At 32.5% G+C, this 24390-nt stretch overlaps 1 protein-coding gene across 4 annotated transcripts in view; it reads left to right on the top strand.

Moving 5' to 3' along the window:
* The window catches only part of LOC124530986 (protein spire), a 148006-nt gene that overhangs the window by 29488 nt on the left and 94128 nt on the right, over positions 1 to 24390 (top strand). For all 4 annotated transcript variants that reach the window (XM_047105363.1, XM_047105364.1, XM_047105362.1 and 1 more), the window contains exon 2: positions 7148 to 7185. In XM_047105363.1, coding sequence (XP_046961319.1) covers positions 7148 to 7185 — 38 coding nt within the window. The remainder of the gene's footprint in view (positions 1 to 7147; positions 7186 to 24390) is intronic.

Here is a 24390-nt window from a genome sequence, read left to right as displayed (position 1 = left end):
TTGTTGACAAATGGTTTTTATAATGCTGTAATGGATGTTATTATTAAAATGGCAGAATAAAAAGTTGACCTTTTGTAATTTATTGTTTTTTTTTTGTACCTATGATATCTTAAGAGTTACAAATAACATTGTGATATGTCTATTACTAAAATTATTTACTGTGGTCGGTGTAGTAGTCATTTAAAAAAATATATATTATGCCGAATATATTCGCAATCTTATCTTGCAGTAATTAAGTGATAACTGTTTTACCGGCGCGTTGGAGAACGGATTGATACGCGGAAAAGTGAAATTTTTACGCGAACTTATTTGATACACAATCAAGAAGATAATTGTAATTGATTTAAAGAATAACATATTGTATGTCTTCAGGCTTCGTACTTATTTGATTTTAGTACATCTAAATTCAATCTTATTAGTTAAGTGGTCACCACAGCTCATGGACATTGGTGCTGAAAGAAGCAGAACAACACTATGTGTGTCGCTGTTTCGTCGTAGGATATATGATTAGCGGTACCCAGATGGATTTGCACAGAGCCCTCCCACCAAATATAATATCATAGCCGGACCTCGGTCAAGAGGACATTGTGTTATTTTATTATATTAATATACGTTATAATAATATACGTTAGTACCAAGGTCGCCCTAACCTTGTGTGTCCGCCTTCAAAGTAAACATAATTAGTTATCTTATCAACAGAATCGGGTTAAATTAGGTCATATGGTGAAACAAAAAACGCTTACATTATTTACAAAGTTTTCAGCTGTTGCAAAACATAAACTTTAACATTTATACCATAAACTGTATCGTTGTTCTAACACTTGTATATTTTTCTGTCTGTTGGTAAATACCCCACAGTCCGGCTAAGGCCACTCTCCTTCAATTACGAAGCTCTGGAGATTCTCCAAAACCATGTGGCAAATTTTCACTAACAAATGAAAGTTTCACAGCGATCTTTTCACGACCTGATAAAATAATACAAGTGATTAGCATAAAAGAAGGGGTAAATAGGTATATTTGGAATTCTTTTTTTAATTTAGAACATTGCTTCAATGCTTTTATTATTGTTTTTTAAGTAGAAGAAAAAAATGAATAACGTAAAGCCAGTCTTAGCTATGATATTATATTAATTCGTAAATAGAACGTGTTGTATTGCTTATAATGTTTTATTGTTTTATAGCATTGAGGTTATTATTTCGGCCTCTCCTATAGCCGTATTGTTGTAAAGATTCAATGTCAGGATCACGTGAATTAGTGAAACGTGAGATCGGAACAATGAAAATTACCTCTGTTTGTTTTATCAAACACGTTCAGCTACTTCTAGCCGAAACCTGAAACCATAATATTTATAGCTCATGCTCTTACCATATTATAAAGCTGAAAAGTTTGCTGTTTGATTAGAAAACATATTTATCGGTGTTTATGGACTATATAACATGTGTGTATACGACCCACTAAGGTGTAGCTGTTTGATTGGTGTACGTTTGATATGAGTTTGACGTACTTTCATACTTCATTACATAGTATAAAACAATGTTACTTACCGTTGTCTGTCCCTATGTATTCTTAGATCTTTCAAATTACGCAGCGGATATTGTTGCGTTTTTTAATGGATAGAGTAATTCGAGAGGGCTTTTGTATATAATACTTGGACAATATAGTAAAGAAACAAGGAAAATCTGTAGTACATTTAGTATTAGCATTGTACCCGTGCGAAGTCGGACGGGTCGCTAGTGTATAATAAATATATCGTCAATGGATCGCTAAGACGCCAAATGGTACGTTTGGGAAATAAAATCCAAAGTTTTGTCTTTAAATCTCATTTCCCAAAAGCACAATTGTCCTTCAGCTCTTCTTCTTTCCACTACCTTCTTTAAATAGTTGTCTATGTTTGAACATACATAATTTATATTTTCACACATTTAGTATATTTATTTAACACTAATTTATTATTATTTTTCTTTTCTCGTGCTAACATACTTTTTTATCTACAAGATTGACATTGACACACAGACTCGCGGAACGGCGGTTGGTTTTTAAAATTATAGTTTATAAAAAGAATACTTTTTTTTTCCTCATATACTACCTCTTTGTTATATACCTGCGTGTTTTTAGTTGTTTAATTATATAGTATTGTTAAGTATGCAACTAATATTAAAGACGTGCATTCTTAAGGTATCGTGTACGTTATAGCGTGTGTTCCGGGCAGTTTATACAATAATAGCATGTTTTATTTTATTTACTAAAATAACGTAATAATAAAGAAACTTCAAACAATTCCTCGATATGACAAATACAAATGCGTATGAGGGTTTTGGCAGCTGAAAACTAACCTAACCCATTTCGTTGAATGCTGTTTGCGAATGAGATTGCAAAACAGTGCATATAAACACAGATGAATAAGATATGTTATCATCAAGGTAAAGTTGTGCATTGAGCTGTTTAAATTAGACTAAAGATAAGAGCAGTTTGTTCGAGACGCGACGGCACACTTAGGAAGATGAGTGTTGTTGAACGTAATCAGTTATTGAAAATGAATAATAACCTATGAATGTTACTCAGGGGCGATTTGTTAATGAATTTCTTGTCTCCGTCTTGCGTATGTCAAATCAATGATGCTGGAAAAAGATAAAGAATAAGTATTTTTAATAATCGTGATAATATCCTGTTCAGTTGGTTCAGAATTTCGTATGATGCGAACAGTTTCATAATAATCTGAGCATGGAGCAATTATACATCTCATTACATAGTATAAAACAATGTCGCTTACCGCTGTCTGTCCTTATCTAGGCTTAGGTTTTTTTATTAAATAGAGTGATTTGACAGGAAAGTTTTGTAAATATTTTATATAAAATACATAGACAATATAGTAAAGTAACACTGATAACGATTGAAAAACTGTGAACTTTGTAAGACATTCTGTAGTATATTTACTGTCAGCAATGCACTGTCTCATTCAACTACAAATCCCGAGCACAATACTAATAGTTGCTGAGCTGACGATTATTATTTCTGGGTTGGTACCCAGACCGACTGTCGGACCGTCCACCGAACAGGTATTTATTCAGCTCACATCACATTTATTTCAGCAACAACGGCAGCAACCAACCATGACATTTAACTAAAGAACTCAAACGAAAAAAATATTATTTCTATAATAATTATCTCGCTACCTCGCATACACATTATGATGCTAACACAGATATCGTATACGTATGTAAATTATCGTTACGTCTTGCGTTAAAATTACATCAGTACGGTTCCATAATTACCACCTATATCTTGCACGGTGGTATAATCTCACCACAGGATACCGACTCCCATAAACGCTAGTTGCGAACATTAAATAACATCTTATATTACGAAGCTGGGTACCAAGCTTATTGTCTTGACCAGTTATTAAAAGTAATAATATTGTTGAATATCTTTCATTGTTATTTGTAAATATAAAAAAGAATTCTCATATTGCAATTTTATGAACCATGATAGAGATTGTACTGCATGTATGAATGTATGTGCGCGCTTCTTGCTAAAACTAATATGGTCTTATGGTAAATAATTCTTATGTTAATAAATTAATTTGTTGTATCTAACTTAAGGTTTAAACTACGGTATCAATGACATCGATATGCAAAATTTATTTACAGTGTAGTCGTGATAGGAAGTCACCTTAAGATACAGAAAGATAGACAGATCAAAATGTTAGTCGTAATTTGTCAATATTGTAAGAGATGAAGTCGAAAGTAAAAAAAACAACGGGCAAGATGTGAATAATATAACTTAATATTAATACATTTATGTTGACAACAAAATTTTTCAAATTGAAATTAAGCTAGAACAAAATATTATAGGTATTTATAAAATGAATATAAATCATAAACTATTCGCATATTTAGTTTATTTGAATAGTGACGTAAATATACGTTTTTCAATGGGCTGTTAAGTCGTTGTTACTTTGAGCAGAGTATCCAAAGATTAGCTACATTATTTTCTCCTCGTTGAGACAGCAGACTGTTTTAATCGCAAGGGTCATCCTGTTTGTTCTTGTGAAGTATGACTCGACTTTGAAGAGTCTGGTGTAGATGTGTGGGTGAAAAGAAGAGTTAATGATGTGTTTTAATGTACGAGACTCCTATCAAAAGTCGGAAATAGACACGTCAGTGCATTGAACTTTAAATTAGCGAAACAGAAAAATCTAACATTACAATGTATAATTATAAAATATGTATGAAATTAATTTCGAAACGGGTTTCCATTTAGATACAGTTGTACACATTTTTTTTGTATATAATTTGAATTATTTGAGCGCTCTGGTTATATTAACATGTTTTTTTTCAAGTAAATCACGGTGCGAAACAGTAAATTCGCTCATATGTAGCGTTATGGCGAGATGGTTATGTCACGCGTCCGCAAGGGTGAACGCACTTGCAAATATCGTGTCACTGTTAAATAAACCGCGGTATTTGCGTATGTGAGTCCTCGCCTTACTTCGCTCGGCTGGCTTTGTTTGAGATGAAATGGCTATTTCAGTCGAGCCGTTGAAATTAAAAAAAAAAAAAACTGTGCACAAAAAGGTCATATGTAATTGGAGAAAGTATTTAATAACTACTTTTTGCCGGCGACTTTGCCTGCCATACCAAGTATAAAACAGTAGCCTAGTAATGCCCTGCCCAGTGGTTCTAGCTTACTTCATACTTAAACTGATCAAATTCGAGTCAGTTGTTTAGGCGTTTAAACTTAATAAACATACAGACAGACAAGTTACTTTCAGATTTTTAATATTAGTATACATTAATGTTTTATTGTTACGGTACAAAATCAAAATATAATTAATTCAAATAGTCTCTAAGCACTTCTGAATTTTAAGATTACAAGTCTACTCGTATAATGCCAATTAAACGTGCAGCTAACGATAAGAACCGGCAAGAAACTGTACCGTTACATTTTATTGATATTAATTTCAGTACACGTTACGATTTACAATTACATTTTGTATCCTGCGTTAAAATTTGTGATTATTTTTTAATCTGTATAATTGTACGAATTAATGTGCTTAGATTATTGATTTTTGACGCGATTTAAATAATAAACGCTATAACTAATTCAAATTATAATAATCAACGAGACCAATCTGTTTGAATTATTAAGAGTTTATACAAATAGGTACCGATTTTATTTTAATGTTTGCATAAATTTGATATTGAAACGACAGGGTTTAACCCTTAACTATCTCCTTAAGAAAATTTATGCGTGAATTCATATGATATTTTAATCTAAAGCTATATTAATATTATAAATGTGAAAGTAACTATGTATGTCTGTCCGACTGTCGCTCTTTCACAACCAAACGCTGAACCGAATTTGATGAAATTTGTTATGAAGCAAACTTGAACCAAAAAAGAATAGGAATAGGAATAGGCTACTTTTTTGCCTGACACATGACAATCAACATTAAAACGCGAACGAAGCCGCGGGCTACTACTAGTGCTAGTTTAATATACAACAACAACAACAGCCTGTAAATTCCCACTGCTGGGCTAAAGGCCTCCTCTCCCTTTGAGGAGAAAGTTTGCAACATATTCCACCACGCTGTTCCAATGCGGATTGGTGGAATACACATGTGGCAGAATTTCTATGAAATTTGTCACATGCAGGTTTCCTTAATTATAAAGACAAATTAAGCACATGAATCAGCGGTGCTTGCCTGGGTTTGAACCCGCAATCATCGGTTAAGATGCACGCGTTTTAACCACTGGACCATCTCGACTAGTGTAATATGCTTTAATGATAATGATGAATAAAAAATAGACGGTCAGGAATTAGTCACGAGTGGTTGTGCAGCTGAAGTGTTGGTTCGAAACGTGAATTTGCATATTGCGCGGTTATAATCGTGTAAAAACTCGATAATCGCTATTTCGAGCGATATTCAAGCTGATTAACTTAGTTTGCGCTTATTGTAATAGTTAATTTACGTTATTTATTAGTATAAAACTAACTTCTGTGTTTTTTTCGATTTTTCTTTGTAGAATATGTAGTTCCATTTGGTAATAGCTTAAAGTTTAATAAAACTGTAAAATGATTACACTTACTTATATTTATATTTATTCTGATTTATTTGGTGGTAGGGCTTTGTGCCAGCCCGTCTACCCAGATGGTTCCGTGGTATACGGGTACCACCCAATCATCAGATATTCTACCGCCAAACAACAGTGCCCAGTATAGTTGAGTTACGGTTTGAAGGGCCTAAAGTTATACTGGCTCTCTCGGCTCACAGTATAACTATAGGCACAAGGAATATAACATCTTAGTTCCGAAGTTTGGCGGCATATTGATAATGTAAGGAATGGTTAATATTTCTGACAGAATCATTATGGTAGTGGCCCATTGGCTCGTCCGTCTACTAATACCATAAAAAATATTATTTTTCTAAATAACTTATCACTCTCCACTTCTAGACATAGATTTTTTCTCAATGTACCATAATTTCCTGTCATCCGTCTTTCGGAATATTCGGGTTCCGCTATCTTAAATAAAATACATTTTAATTTTTTAATTAAGATCAATGTCAATGCACTTTGTTGCTTATTAGCGACGAATCGTTAGCGAAACGTAATAAATAACCGTTTCATACGCTAGATTTTACTCGATTACACTTAAATGTATAGGTACCACCATGAAATTGTCTCCTAAAAGGTCTCCGACCTCGGAAGAAACTCACAAGTAATACTTTTCAAGATTGTCTAGTTACTAGACTGTAACGCGGTTATTTTAGAAACAATATACGTATATATAACAATCTTATATTTTGCAAGATAAATTCACCGTGAACAATAGGCGAAATTAGCATAGACTGCAGTAATGATTTAATTCGCTATTGTGATATATGCAATATCTTGAAAGAAAATTCAATGATTTTTCTATTTCCTTTGCATATAATATAACTAGTTGGCGCCCAAGCTTGGTTTGCGTTTTGATGGTTGGTCAACAGGTTACGCATAAAAAAAATAGCTTATGTCGCTCTTCATTACTTAAGCTGGCTTCATACTAAATTTTGAGTAACAGATAGGCAGTCAAAGTTACTTTTACATTTATAATATTAGTATACATCGTACGGCAACCAGTATTAATTTACTTTGTTTTGTTTCAGATGACAGCAGCAGGGAAAAAGTTAAATCAGAGAACGAGGTAAGGTTTATACTTTTATTTAAGGGCTAGAGACCGTGGCTGCGAACGAGTGCATCCGTTTTTAAAATAATGATTTGGTGTTAATATAATTTATGGGTACAAATTAGGGTTATGACGCTCAGAAATAATGCATTTTTCTACCAGTGTGCGATATCAGAAATTGAACATGATAAAATATTAATAAATAATAAGTATAGAGGTTGAATCTTTGAATGTTAGCCCTGAATCAGATTGTTTGGTGACAATGTTCACATAGCCCTTAACATTATAAATAATATAAATGCTGAACATATTTTTAAAATCATCAGTTAGAAGTAAACACCATATGTTCTTAAGTCATCAGGTGAGCTACCTGATGACGTCGGAACATATCTATTGCCAGTTCGCCAAAGAATTAAAAAAAAAATTCAAGAAAAGTACCAAGTCATAAAATATGAGTAAAATTTGAGATCTTGCTTTAGATTGTCGGTATTCTAAAAAAGGTTCTAAGTTGAGTTGTTCTTCCCACCGTGTATTACCATTTTGTCCGCATACAAGGTCTTAGTTGGAAGCCTTTATTTGGCTTTTCAGGGTTTATTTGCGAAATGTTTCCGAGAACTTTAGCGAAACTCATACGAATTGAAATAAAATAGGTAACTCTGTTGCTTTAAATGTTATTCACATTTGGATCGGATTTCGTAACTAGTATTTATATAATACTATAATTTATTTATTTATAACATATCGTTTATTGTGTTTAATGATAAATTTGTGTATGATATATGTAAATCATATATTTGTCTCTTTCTGTTATAATTGATTTGACATTCGAACGAAAAAGAGAGGATTATTTCTGTATCGTAACAATAAACTTATAAAAGTAAATTTAGGTAAATTTAACACGAATTATGAAATAAAATTAAGTCAGGAATAGAAATAGAAGAGGTGTGATTCATCTGATGAGAGTGTTCCAATTTGAAATATTTTAAACGGAATTATACTTCATCCGAATATACCTAAGGTTAAATAAAGTAACGGTTTTTTAATGACATCAGATAAAATAATTAGGTCGTAGTGATCACCAAGCCCTGTACTTCATCATTATCTAATCTTGTAAAATTGAAGATAAAGAAATTAAACTTGTACACTTAGGCTAGCTATTGTCCGCGTAGTTGGTTTATTTTTAAATTAAACGTTCGATTCTCAAGCAAAATAAGCAAAATCGTGAGCATCGAGATCAAAAATCATGTATCAAAAATTATTTGTATACAGTTCGTAAATATACGTTTTTTTCCGAATTTATTTTACATTGACAAGATTAATTGTAAAAACCGTAACCGAATAATTTCGATCGATATAAATTCTTTAACTTGGTCTGAACAGATTCCTCATAGTTATTCTTAGATCGATTTAATAGATAGGTATGTGACAAACTCGATATTTCTTAAGTTAAAATAAATTAAAAGTTATTTTATAGAGCGTCGCCAGTTAATCTTATAATCTAAAATTCAAAGCTTCTGCCGTAAATTCTAATAATAAAATCTAGTGTCAGTTTGACGACGTGGAAACGATGGAATGATTAAATAATTGTAAATTGTTAGTTTATTTTTGCTCCGGTTATCGAGAGCTCGTAATCGAAATTTATGTTTCGACCACCCGATCCGTGCGGGTTACATCCCAAGATTTACTGCCTGTACCGATCGCTGTTTCAGCACTGCATTCCGTTACGATTCAAGTCTTGTTTCATTTTTAATTCGTTTTAATTTATACTTCGTTAAGTATTCTCAAATGATTCAAGAGGGGTTCGATTTTTAAATTCTTTCGTATGTCAATTGTCGAAAATTTATGTTACTCTGTATATACCAAACGTATCCTCATTAACGAATATTCGATTATATTTACACTTTGTACAGTTATTTTTGAAGTTCGAAAATAAGTTAGTATTAACATTACAACTTACTACTGGATTGTTATTTAGAGTTGTATTGCACGTGTGTATTAAAAAAATTAAGGCATATCAACGCTAGTAATTATAGATAGTGGTTTTATTTATCAATGTATAATTTATTTTAGAAATCTTAAGAAAATAAAAATGTAAATAAAAACTATACTAAATGTGTCATTTATATATTAGTCAAAGGTTGGAGAATGATTGCTTAGAAGTTAGTTAGACAAAATGCCTGCGAGAGCCAAGAGCAACGGGACTAGCGAAGTACGCACAATCCCAACCATCAGTCAAGTTGATTAGCGATAACTAGACTCTGTGGGAAATCTCCCCAGACTGATGTGTATCACGATGGAATTACATTTCAAACAAGCGAACGAGTTAGTGTCACAAAGGTGTACCTAAATGATTTTTTTGTCATCTGTGCGATGACATAACCGAAGCGATAAATCAAAACGCTTAAAAGTAAGATGTTTAAAAAAACATAAAATCGTCTAGAAATTACCGTCTGGTATTTCTATTTTAGTTTTAAGCGTCTTTACGCTTAATTGTTTTGTTTGTGTCTAAAAAGATTTAATAAAGAAACGCCGAGCGAATCTTACTGTCCTCTAAGGATTGGTTAATGCAACTAGTTCTCAAGGATACGCACAATCAGAGTTCAATCACACACAGCTTGCGGTGAATGAAATGAAACCCAGCCGAACAGGAGAGCACATTCCTTCTCGGATTCCAAGGACCATGTCGAGGCTTTACAAAATGGTGACGTTGCGTTGTGTATTGCAGGAACCTTGCAAAGGAAACAACACGATTTAGCACCCGCCCGGCTACTTTTTGCGATAAGAATCGATCGGGCGAAAGTAAACCGATTATTACTTGTAACCATATCGGATTATGATATTTATTTCTCCTCTTTATCATAAGACCGCCTTCTTCTAGATCGTCTAATTTTATACAGTATTTTATGTTACAACTTTATGTTTAATTTTGAGAAAGTGTTTCACGATCACGACATAATAACGTATGTTTAACATGTTTAACATGATGTTTTAACTGTGCATTTCAATTAAAATTATTATCTTTTGAATTTCGTGACTTCTCCAAAATATTAAAAAGTGATCAACAGCGAAATTAATTTTATTATTTAACTTTCTTTTTTTTATTTGTCTTAAGAAAATGTTTTGATCATTGTTCATAGATATGATTGAATTCATAATTTGTTAATAAAGTATTAAGGTATATATAAATGTTATTACGCATGGCTGCATATGAAGTTAGTCGGTGTAACTGATTGGCAATATCAACTTTCGAAGCGTTGCCGTTGGTCCAGATCGATGACGGAATATACAACTGATGAATTTGGTAAATGACATCGATGTCCCGTTAATATTCACAAAGTAGGCTTTTACTAAGTAAATTATCGCTCGTATTAAACGAGTAACTTCGTCGATTACTGTCGGAACCCGTTCACAACTGGTTTGTGCATTAGCTCTGACATAGAAGCCTTATTAACTGATTAAATACACTGTTTGGCTTATATGTTATTAGCGACACATCGGACACCGCGCGAGTAACTGGTAACATTATGATTTTAACGTGCATGCTGTATATCTTTTGAGATATCTTTAGGAGATAATGTCGCTGATACGTCATCAATTTTAATTTCAATAATTGTCTTGTTCCAAATCACGCTTATATTATAGATCATTGGTTTCACTTAAGGTTGTTAATAAGGGCCTCTAATTGTTTATTTGTTTTGTTTTCCCGTGTGAAATAGAATATGAATGTTTATTTAAAATGAAAATCTAGTATATATTTTTTGTGTAAATCTATTGAGAACGCACGTTCGCTGCGAACGTAAACGATGATTTTTGCGTTTCACTCATATTCGCAGCTTGTTTTTCTTTGTAAGATCGTATTCGTGCCGAAGTCAAATAGTTTATTCACTATCGAAGCATAAGAACAAATCGAAATGTTTATTTATTTTTGTATTGGTTGGTATACATTCAATGGTAGTCAGAGCCAATGCGTATAGCTTCGTGGTCGACGTAGAAGCTAATGTTTCATCAACTGAAATGGAGCTGTAAACCATTTCAAAAGTGGATGACATCTTTTTTACGCTGGTTTGCATATGAGTTCATATCATAATTTATGCACGAGTCTGGAGCGCGGTCACAAATAAGGAGAAATATTGATTTTATTGGTTTATTGGGACCAATGATTTGTGGAAAAATTGCGTGTAGTAAGACATACAGTCATTGGTGCGATGTCTAGTATAGGGTAGTTAATATAAAAATAGATTAATAATTACACTTATTTTTTCGATCGTAAAGCACTCTCCTATCAAGAGTCGTACAATTTCTTAGATTACACAATCAACACTTGCTATTGTTTTTACTTGTATTGATATTTATATTATACGTATAATTTGAATAAGAATTTGTTTGTTTTACAATTAGTCCTGCATTATTCTTTTGTTTCGTAATCAGTTTGTTGATTTGACATTGTGATCAGTGGATTCTCTTAACAAATGATGTAACATTACCGTTCGCTGCGATCGCTATTTCCTCATTTTAATTGTTTCCTGTAATACAATGGGCGGTTGTTTTTAAAATCACATTAATATACGTTATGTTTAAAACAAAAATCGACTTTACATAGACCGCTTCGCTCATATCTAAATTATCATTAATTTATGATTTCTACTTACTTGAATTCTTGCGAAACCTATTTTAAGATATTTTATGATAAGATAGAGATGTATTAGTATATCAAAATTACAAAATTATAATTATACTGAAAAGATTGATACATCGAACGAATGAACATAAGACCGGACAATATGGATATTTGTAATAACAAGAACAAGAGCCTGTAAATTTCCCACTGTTGGGCTAAGGAGGATAAGGTTTGGAACATATTCCACCACGCTGTTCCAATTTGCAATAAACAGAACTATTCATGAAGTTACGATTGTTAAGGAACAAAACAGTCTTTCAAACTTCATCAGTTATTATACCCGAAATTTTATACAATTGTTAATAATAGTACATTATAGTTAAGTGTCATAATTTGCAATAACTGTAATATTTATGGCAATATTAGTATCTACGGATGAAAATGAACACTACTTACTATAATATGATTTATTTGCTTGAAATTGAAATGTCCCCTACTTTTTTGCAAAGTAATGGAATGCGTATTCAAAGTAATGATATTTTCATTTCTAATAATGTTCTGAAAATTGTATCTACGGATGAAAATGAACACTACTTACTATAATATGATTTATTTGCTTGAAATTGAAACGTCCCCTACTTTTTTGCAAAGTAATGGAATGCGTATTCAAAGTAATGATATTTTCATTTCTAATAATGTTCTGAAAATTATTCAACGTGGTATATTTTATTCCCATCTAGTAGTAGTATTCTTCGTCTGATAACTACCTACTATTGAGAAAACTTTGATTTTGGACAACCGTAAAATGCATCTCAATGATTTCTCCCTCCACGTACCCGTTATGGACTGTTTCTATTCTGAACACGAACGATTAAAAATGGTCGATTTTAAATATTAATATTATAGAATCCTGCAAAACCAATTACATATTCGCAACGCGTAGTATCATATATAATAAAGAAACGCCAATCCGTTATAGATATGCTATAAAAATTTACTAACATAACTCAGATTGAACCGCAAGTTCGTGAGAAAATTCTAACAACACATTGAATCGTCTAAAGTATTTAATTGGAAAGATAATTTAGTATGTTTTGTCCCACGACTTGACGTCCTTAATGATGTTTAAATTGCCCGCAAAGGGTTTTTTATAACATTGGCCACGCGTTTCGAACGTCATGCAGGAATGTTTTAAGGATCAACATTGGATATTTATGAAATATTTACATTAAATCAAATAAACGTCCAGTACATCATTATTAATAATGTTGTAACATATGTGGTTAATCTACTCTATGTATTTAAGGAATAGTTGATAGATTTTTGTTTCGAACATTTGTAATGAAACTTGCTCAAATTTTAGAGAAAAACGAAACATGTTTGATAGTACGATGTAATCAAACGATAAAGTGTGCAAATGTGTGTGTTTCTATTTTCTCGTAGTAAATATTGTAATATAATAATTTTAAATATTATTCGTAGTAAAATTAGCTTAAATGGTTACAATTTACATTTTATGGGCCATTAAGTCGTAATTATTGTAAGCATACAGCGTATGATGGAATTCGTACAGTTGTGATGACAATTGCTAAAATAATAAACGTACATCGTAACAGCTTTAACAAAGTTAAGTTGGCATTTAAATAATATAATATGTACAAAAAGATACAAATTAAACATTCTAGTTTTAAAGTCACTGAAATAAACATTTGCAGAAGCTATTCAATTTTCGCACTGACTGTACAATGTTTCCTAAACCTGTTACCTTGTCAAAGTAGGGCACTTTTATGTACAGCAATTACTTCTTACTTAATTTAGTAAATCATCTTTAACTAAGTAATGTAACTTGCATATAATTATGCTAAAGAATTTGAAATTACAACATAAATATTCTGTGTATACACCTACACATACATATGCACATAAGTCATAAGAAATGAGTTTATATTTTTAATTTCGCCGAAGATTGCCAAAGCCACATGGTTTATATGTGACATTGTGCTGTTTATTTTAGTTTGTCAGCGGAAATGAAAAATGAGAGTACATATAAATAAATTAAATAACACAAAACGGTCAGTGTATAAACAATAACTATATTTGTTGAAATTAATATTTATTTATATTAATAAATAAAAAGATAAATATATTATTGATAATAATAAACTATAAAATAATGTTAGTCAATACACACTCTGTATTATTCATAGTAAGTATTCTCCTACTAAGTAATAGCTTTATTTCAGCAACGTAAGAAATTACTATAACCAAAGCGTCAACCATGTTAACAAATATATATCATATATGTATATCTATATCGATGTGATAAGTTGGCAAAGGCTTACGCGGAAGAAGAGTCCTTTAGATTCCCGATAAGTTAGCTCATTATATTTAACTGGTCGGGAGTTATGTCGATTGCCTGCAATCACTAACTTACGCGAGACCCCCGGGCACGTTCGTACTTGGCAACGTTTCCAAGCCTCATACTTAATTTATTACCTTACCAGGCATCAGTATTGTTTCTTGTATATTTTTCTCACGTTCATCTACTTGAATTTTGTTTTGAGTAAATTCTTTGAGAGCTTGTCTCAAAATATTGACTATGTTATAATATTTATTAAGATTATGAGTTCATTGAGTATTACATTGCTAGCGTTCGTACATTTCGAACAGTTAGAGTTGAATTAGACCGATGTTAATAATACAACTTCATGCAGATACTAAGAAATATTATCACGAACGAATCTGCATTAATGCATAAGTTTTGTAGCAAATACGATAGTGGTAGAACCGTTACTAGATGATAGAACTCCTAATAGGTTTCAGGGTATGGCCAGTAATCTAACTAACAGTTACCTCACCCTGCGATCAATGACACGGACACAAAAACATGTAATTTGTTCACAACATTCCTGAAATATGATTATATTACCGAGGTTGAGTGATTTCAGGTCTTGGAATGATTCCCGCGAGCGTTATAGATCTTCTATTAAATTACTCTTGAAGCTCTTTAATCGGTAATAATGTGTCTTTATCTTAACATATATGTAAATTTAACATATCGCGTACATATAAATAAATCGATGAATCTACATTCAGAATCAGGTGGTAGATTGGTATTAAAATTAACCTTCTATTCTAAATTAACTTGTATATGACACTTAACATAACTTGTTTGTTTAATATATTATATTAAACAATGCTTTGTTTTTAATTCTTATTTTTATATTGTTCATTCCATTTTTGTAAAGTTGACGCTGAAGACCCAGTGACTTCATTTGTAGTACAGAAATCAGATTCCATATTTATATATTTTGTTCCTTTGGTGCATTGTTTTGGACAAAAGCCTAAAAAATAGTAACATTTGTCACACCCATTCGACTAAATTGGTTTTATGTACATGAATACCGTTTTCGGTATCTCTTTATCTCCCATCTGCAACAATGCAGTTTCTATTAATATTTTTAGGCATTACGCCATATTCTTCTTTAAGTTCTTTGCTTTAAAGATCAATCTCAAATTCTGCGTCAGCATCAAAAATGTTGTCACTACACAGATACTTTGGGCTTACTATTGTACATTTGTCTAAGTGTCTCAAAGATCACTCCCACGGTCCCGAGCTTCGAATGGTAGTCCATTGTCCGCTCCAACTCCTTGAGATAATTCTTGACCTTGTTCCGAATTTGCAGTCCGTGGGCTATGATTACCATCACTATGGGATTGTTCTATTCGCGTGTAAATCACTTAAATTAATAGTTTTCTAATTTTTTATCTCTACCGATACAATAGACCTCGCATTTAATGCCAAAGAAATTTATGGATTACTTTCCGTATATCTCTTTACTGAGTATACCACAATCTTTATAATCAAAATGTTTATAAACATGTTTTGTACATAAGTTGTGGTTTTATATAAAAAGACAAGAATGTTATTAATTTGTTACAAATTTGTTCATGCTTCTTATAAATCATGATAGATATCAATTAGTATCAATGCTTGCGTAATTATACTGATTACATTGCTACGGCGTGAATATCATCGGGCACGTATAAGTCAATGCGCTACGACGCCGCGTGCGTCTGCGCACGGTCAAGGCCAGCCGCTCGCTTTTTATTGGCGCGCGAAAGTTCAGCGCTCTCTTAGAAAAAGTGACTTAACACACGCCATATTATGACCATAGCATAGGTAACAAGACATAGATTATAATATTCATAACTCACATGCTTCATACGTTCATTGTATTATAATTTACCAGTTTCGATGTTTCTATCAAGCTGTATCTGGTTCATGCAGTTACTAGGATTTCGTTTTTACCAATGTGATTATTAAACGCATTTCTTTAATATAACATTGCTTAGAAATATAAAAAATATATTTTTGGTCCAAAAATTGATCAACAATTCGCAGGTCCCTGATCGCCGATGCTCTGATTATTATCGATTTCACGGAGGATATACGGGCACGTGCATTCGCTAACGACTCATTACCGACAAGCGACTGCGAATTTATTTTAAACAGATTAATTTAAAAATACTATCATGATAATCTAACGTCTAGTCAATGTCGAAGTCAAGTTAAAGTGTAATGAACAATTTGACTATGACGTATAATATTTATTTTGATGTCTGTATTATTGGGTCGGATTTTAGTTTATCACATTTGTGATGAGGTATTTTACGAAAAGTTTAGACAACTGTATCTGCCCTCATCATGAATAAATTTTATGAAACGTTATTCATTAAGTGACTAACTTGTCCATTATCATTATCGCCTTCAATTAATTTAAGTTATTCCTGACTACAATGCCCTGACGCAAATGCATTGTAATAAACTCTTTTTTAAATAACCTCTTTAGTGTCCTTTATAAAGTGTTCCACTATCAACCGGCTGTTACAGGTATTCATTTTATATGGTCGCTAATAAACCTCTCATAAATCAAGCAGCTACAGTATCAATTTCATCACGCCCATTTCACACAAATGGAGACCTTCGAATAGCATCGACACAGTTACGCACCGGATCGGGGCCACGCATCTGAACACTTATCTAACGGTTGCAGACGCACCCTGACTATATTCTGTTATTTTACTGGTTTCTGGAAAAAAAAAACATAAGCAGATTAAACTTTGTTGTGAATAATGGGAAAATATCGGACCTGAAATTATTTTACAATAAAAAAAGTTAAGGTTTAAGTCTATTATCAAGCTTCAATAGCCGAACGGCAGGATGACCGCATAGCATTGTGAAAGCCTTTGGTTTGAACCTGACCCCTTGGGCTATTTCGAATTGTATAGCCGTAATAGAATGTTCGCACTTAGCTGAAGGGGAAAATAGGAGGTAGTAAACAATGCCTTAACAACCAATGCTTGTAGTTTTTAAACAACTAAATATTTTTATTAGTTACATAGGATTCGGTCATTAATGCTTGTTTGGTTTTATAAATTTTTGTACAAATGCCTAAACATTTACAATATCCATTAGTAGCTATTCTATTGGTAACTAACCTAATCTAAGAAATCCCTGAAATAAATAAACAATACATCACATAAAAATGTGAAACTGAAATTGAACAAATAGCCATTTTAAGAACAGTCGCTGAAAATATTGTTGGCTATATATGGCTATTGGTGATCGTGAAGTATCATACCTAGTCTTTAAATATATTGTTCGCGTATAGATCATTAAACGTGGAAGTCGTTACATGAACAAGACCGTGATGAAAGAGGAATAATCTCTTCCGTGGTTTGCTTTGCGGCAGAGACCACGTGACAATTGCTCCGTATCTAGGATCGTGTGACCAATCGACCGCGATATTTCCTCCATTCATCGTATTTACACGGAAGAATGTCTAGTGACAAGCTGATACATAAGAACAGTTCATAATACTTCATAATTTCTTCTTACTACGATTCAATTAACACTAGTGGGAGATACACTGTTTGTCTGTTTTTTTGTATCTTAACTAGTGGAAATGTAGTGTTTACAGAGCTGTGGATTTATGGAATATAAAATTTGGAGTTTCGGATATATCTCAGTAATCACGCTTAAATTGAAATCTCGTTTGATTTACCATTTGGAAGTTCTAGTTAAGATCATTTCAACAGATTTATGAAGTTAACAGTTAGGTATGGGCTTTTAAAATCTTATCCAGATTTCATTCATTAATTTATAAGGCCGGTGAAGTAGATAATTAAAAAAACTTGTTTGACCGGGTGATATAAAATTTAAAAAAAAAAATGTTCGTAACTTTTTTTTATATGCTACATACGAGTACGTGTTAATTAAAATCAATGAATGACAAGAATGTTCTACACGTGCTCTTAGCAAATTAGTTCTTTGATGATAAAAAAAACCGATCCGCTACAGTAGTCTAGTTAGTAAAGTCTAATCGTGAACATAAATTGTGATATTTTACGACTTGTTTCATTGGACCATTGCCGTATGCATTTCTATTTTCCAAACGGTAATTGAAGAAAAGTTAGAAAATAGTTTTAATATGTTTTTTTGCGTTTCTTTTTAATGACTGTAAACGGAAATTAAATGTCATCGAAATATATTCAGCTGTTTGAAAATGTTGACCTGTTTAATTTCATTTCGTTGTTATCGAATTTGAAATGTTATAAAGTAACCGGTTTATTGTTATTGCGATTCATCTTTGATTGATCAAAAACAGGTTGGTCGCGGCGACCGTTAAAATCCGTTGCCGATCGGTTAGTAGCTTATGATAATTTCAAACGTCCGATCTGTTTTTTTATTTACATCCTAATAGGCAAACATCGCGAGTTTTTCTGGTTGATTACATTACGCCTTCACGGTTATATTAAAAGATTTACATGCTTTTAAACTTAAAACGTACCTAATTGGAATTAGTTTTTCTATTCCGTGATAAAATATTGTTCTTAATTATCTCCTCGTTTCCTTCGTTAGTTTCGAATGTATCGATCGCTACTTTTTCCAATCTTTGTTTTGTATGCATCGGTGACACCAAAGGCAGAATGCGCTTTCTATCGTCTCTCTGTCGTCGCCGATAGTGTCGCCTCTTTATCGACAACGGCATCTGTTTTCGCTCCTTTGTCTGCTTCGAGTTTATCGTTAATTTGCGAAACGTGGGAAACATTAACATTACCACCGTTTGATGATTCTTGATGATTAAATTTATCTTTACTAACTATTAGGCAAATCCATATGTCGTTTAGTCATTTAACTCCTTTGTTACGTGTTGTTTAGTTTCAGTATCTTTAATAAAATTTATATTATTTATAGTTTAAATATATAATTTAGTTTTGATGTTTTACGATGTTTTGATAACTTGTCTTATCAAACTACTTATAATATGTTGCCGCGACGATGTTTTACGTAACAATTAAATTAATCTTACGATTGAAATAATTAAGATTGTTAATCGATAAAAAGTTTTTACTATAAATTCGGTATATAAGGCTTATAAATTATAGTCAATTAATAGTTAAATATCATAATATAAACATATCATAATATTTGTAAAGTTACGTATGAAAAATATGGTTTAGGTACCTAGTAAAGAGATCTTTCTTCTGAATTTTCATGCCAAATTTTGGTCATATTTACCATAAAAACTCTTTTTCATCGGAACAGCACCAACATGTGAAATTCCAACTCCGTATGATACGAGAAAAGAGTTCTCATTCAGATTACTAGATAGGACAAGATTGACAAAGAAAAAAAGTAAAGGCTACTAAGGAAGTTATATACAAATTATACATAAAATCATAATACTTATCTGACGCTTAAGCATAAATCAATTAGCAATAAATATAAGACACGCGATAATACAATTGTCATTTACAATAAGTTCAACCGGTGTTAGCTATTACCGCCAGTGCAGGAATGCGATGCTAGCTCGTTATTTCAGTATCGGCGTTTGTTTTGTAACAGGACATAATACCTTCCATCATACCACGCGTGTACGGTGATTACCGTTTTTGCGACACGCATCTGCCGGTACGGAATGTCCGCAAGATGTGTCGCAGCTGATGTAATTAATTTACCGGCCTTTTTGTATATATCCATGTTATTGGACAATTAGACAAATATCCTGTCTTTTAAATTAAATTCTTAATGTTGATGAGTTTCTTCAGCTATAGAGATTATGTTATCAAGTACAATATGTTTGTTTTTTATACTTTTATAATGAATGAAATGACGATATATTTATTACGGCATGAATATATAAGAATCAATATTTTATTGAAATAATCTGCTTTTTAATAATCATAATACCTACTCAAACCTATATAATATTATTATGTCCGAAAATTAGTGTAATTTAGTTCATAACAGTAGTTTTAATGGTAGACCGTACACGCGATAAAAATAAATTATAAAATTGATCTAATTTTGTATCGAGATTATCTGAAAATCGAATCTCTCAAATATCAAACGAATATCCGTAGAAAGTATAAGGAGGATGCCGTAATTTTCATAAAACTGTGGTTTGTGGAACGATAAATCCGATTACTTAAGTTATTAACGACTACCTCATTAATTATTTAACCGTATCTACAGATTCAGCAAAACTTAATTTTATCATATTTTCTTTCGATGATGTACTGAGAACTATGTACGTACGTATTTGCTAAGCGTCAGAGGCACATAACTCATACACAGTCGTGGCTATTTCGACTTCCATACCAATGGGTGGTTATTATACCACTCTATAGACAATATACAGCATGTTCTGTTTACTGGTACTATAAATACGGAAGTTTATTTGACTTTTCGTGAATTTAAGATAAATATGCTTTTTTATTCCCCGCCCTTGAACTATGTGAATTGATTTTTGTATTCAGATTCAGGTATTTCTCTCTAATTCATAATTCCAATATTGATAAAATGTGATTTATTCGACCAAATTAAAAATCTATCATGACACATAAGTGTGGTCTAGTTTTGTTGTTATTCTCAAATCTCACGATACGTATTAATTCTTGTGAACGTCGGTATATTTATATAAACAACATCTTGAATCGAAGCTGACAACGCTATGAGGGTATTATTAACTTTCAATAATTATAGGTCTGAACGTCTGATGCCTAAGCAAAACCTAAGAGTCATATACGCCCAGGAAGGAAAAGGCAACGCCTACTTTGATATGCAATTATTTGATGAAATAAATGCTAAGTCATTAAGAGTCATGGATTTCATTAATATTGTCAAGGAAAACTAATATGGTACGTAATATTATCAATTTACCATCGAAAGAGATTATCTTTCGATTCATACAGTTATTTTGTATTTATATATAGGTTATTTTATGGTATAACATTAGTTGCAAAAATAAAAATTGTTCGTTAATTAAATTAAAATAACGTCGCTTGAAGAACCAGTACTTTACATCCTTAGTGATTATATCGGTATTTTTTAGTTATTCTAACACATACAGATGATTCATCAGTTAGTATTTAAGATTGACGTTTTTATTTTTATAAGAATACGTTATGAAGTTTAGTTTTCGTTTACCATGATATTATTATACGTAATGTTTATTTAATTCGAAACGCTAGATGGAATAGTCCCAGGGGTCAGGATCGAATCTGCGACTTTCACTTCGCTAGGCGACCCGGTATGCCTTTAAGCTATTGAGGATCAAGTGTATTAAATTTCAATTTAATTGCGAACTTCGAACTTCCATTTGCCACCGTGCCAACCTGCAACGTGTTTGTAAGCATCGCTATTTCCGACTTGTTACAAACTCTGTGATTGCGTACTAATGTATAAAGTAAAGTAACAGCCTGTAAATTTCCAACTGCTGGGCTAATGGCCTCCTCTCCCATTAAGGATAGGGCTTGGAATATATTCCACCACGCTGTTCCAATGCGGGTTGGTGGAATGCACATGTGGCAGAATTTCAATGAAATTAGACACATGCAGGTTTCCTCACAATGTTTTCCTTCAACGCCGAGCACGAGATGAATTACAAACACAAATTAAGCACATATATATAGTGGTGCTTGCCTGGGTTCGAACCCGAAATCATCGGTTAAGATACAAGTGTTCTAACCACTGAGCCATCTCGGCACGTACTAATGTATACGTTCTGCGAATGTAAGTCTAGGCGAGGGTCGTGATAAACTGGTTTGATATTACGAGAAAAATTTGCATTGCGACAAAAATTCAAATCATGTAGCCGACCTTTTGTTGTACATTTTTTCTTCAAACAATGTGATATTCTTTTTCGTGGAAGATATTTTGTATTTTAATCTATATTTAAAGTTCACTTGCAATATGAAATGTATTCTTTTAACTATTTGGTTTTGGAATATATTTGCGTATGAAAAGTAAAGTTAGTTAAAATATTGTAGAAAAAATATATGAATGTAGATTTTATTACAGTGCTTTAAACGTTTAAGGTTGTGGTTACTAAGCTGACTTCGGTAAAGTAAATAGATAGGACTATGAATTAATAAGTCTTTCTATGTTAGTATGCTCATGTGTTTTTTGTATAGCTTCTAACCTATTACCATATTTTGACAAATAGTACAAAACTTGCTTTTAGCATCTGCCTCTTCGGTCGCTAACTTCTTCTAGACTTGATTACTTTCGTTTGAATGAGGTTTTCACCACTTTTTTGATAACTTTGGTTAAGACGTCGTCACGAGGCTAACCTTAATTTTTTCTCGTACAAAGCCGGAAAGGATTACTGGTTGTTATATAAAATGATTCGTACTTTTTCTAATACACATTTTATTTCATAATTTTTTTTTGAGACAGACTTATTTATAATTTAAGGCTTAGGAAGTTGGAACTGCTGACGTTTTCGTCACGAACATAAAACTTAAAACCATTTAATTATAACAAAAACGTATGTTTCTTGCAATCATTACAAATATTTGATTATAGGAAAAAATCCTTTAAAATCGTCCGAAACTGCCTGTGTCAAATTAGATTACACCTAGTCGTTATAAATTAAACCGTGAGAATTTCTGATGAGCGTTTTTTTTATTAAATTAGAGGTCCGTAGCGGTGGGAGCGGAGCGCTGAGACTAACTCGAATATCGAAAATTGTAATTATTATCACTGAAACGCTGCACTGTAATTTGTTTCTGAGGCTGCTCCATATTTAGGATTTTATATGCTCGTTTTCGAAAATCCAAATAAGGAAAGGTGTTATTTATTAAGTGGCGCAAAGAAAGGCATTGGACAACTATTCAAGTACAACTTTAAATTATTATTATTATCGTATCGACTTTCATCCCTGTTTAAAACAATAACAACAAAAGCCTGTAAATTTCCCACTGCTGGGTTAATGCCTCCTGGAGGAGATGGTTCGAGACATATTCCTTCCCACCACGCTGTTCCAATTGCGGGTTGGTGGAATACACATGTGGCAGACTTTCATGAAATGACATACATGCAGGTTTCCTCACGATGTTTTCCTTCACCGCCGAGCACGAAATTAATTATAAACACAAATTAAGCACATGAATATTCGGTGGCGTTTGCCTGGGTTTGAACCCGCGATCATCGGTTAATCGGTTATTTCGCTCATCCCTGTGTACGAAAAAAAAAAAATTTATATAATATTAATTCGATGCTTTATTACTGGTGTCATAATTACTTTTGCACTGGCTCGCTATCGTCTGTCACTTGTGAGTTGCCTGCAACCCAGTGACCGAGTGTCCAAATGTGCAACTTACGCACCAGACACCTGCAAGCGCTTGTCTCCTACTCGAACTTACTTCAATATACAGGTTTTTCGTTTAGGGTTCAGTATTTTTTAAACGTAAACGATCGTGCCGGTTTCGCTTTCACATAAGTGCATTTCTCGTAAGTGCCACTTAAATGCGTCTGCGTTTCGAGTACGATTAAAAAAGTAGGGAATTATTGTTGCAATGAAGAAGTATTTCGCTTTTTCCACTTCAGTGTAAGGTGAATAATATTTGCTTAAAAGATATTGTCAGTTTTATGCGTCTTTAGTGACGAACGAGTATGAATCGCATATAGAGTTCTGTACAATATCGATATACAAACACACACGAAATGACAGATCATACGTTATTGAAAATACTCATTATTGACAGACAACAAAAATATTAGATAATGCTACATGTGTGTTTTTATCAAATTATACGGAACCCTCGGAATTATTTCATCGTTGCTCTCATCTTGTTAGATGTATCTTTCATTTTACTTAAGTTAACTTATTTTTAATGAAACTATACATTTTTGGCGATCCCCCATTTACCTCGTCTTATTACGATAAGAAATGTCTCGCCATTTTTATGGTAAACACTATGAACTCTCACTCGCGGAATCCAGTGGTGAGATGATCTGGGTTATGGGGACAGGCGAATTCTTCTTTATGACTTTTGTTAAAAACTTTTGACATTGCTTTATGAATCGTGTGAAAAATGTTTTTAGTTTGAAACCAATCAAACTATATATATGCTAAAATAAAAATGAACTATATAAATATTATACAGTTTAGCGTAAACAAGAAGATGAGCAACAAAAAAGATTAGTAATATTATTACGAATCCCTGAACTGTGTGTAAATATAAAGAGATATATTTTTTTTTATTTTTAAATTAATGTTCTTGAGAATATGGCAGGTTGATAAGAGGAACAG

This window comes from Vanessa cardui, chromosome 7 (assembly GCF_905220365.1).
Source record: "Vanessa cardui chromosome 7, ilVanCard2.1, whole genome shotgun sequence".
Lineage (NCBI taxonomy): Eukaryota > Metazoa > Arthropoda > Insecta > Lepidoptera > Nymphalidae > Vanessa > Vanessa cardui.
This window is presented reverse-complemented; position numbering and strand designations above follow the sequence as displayed.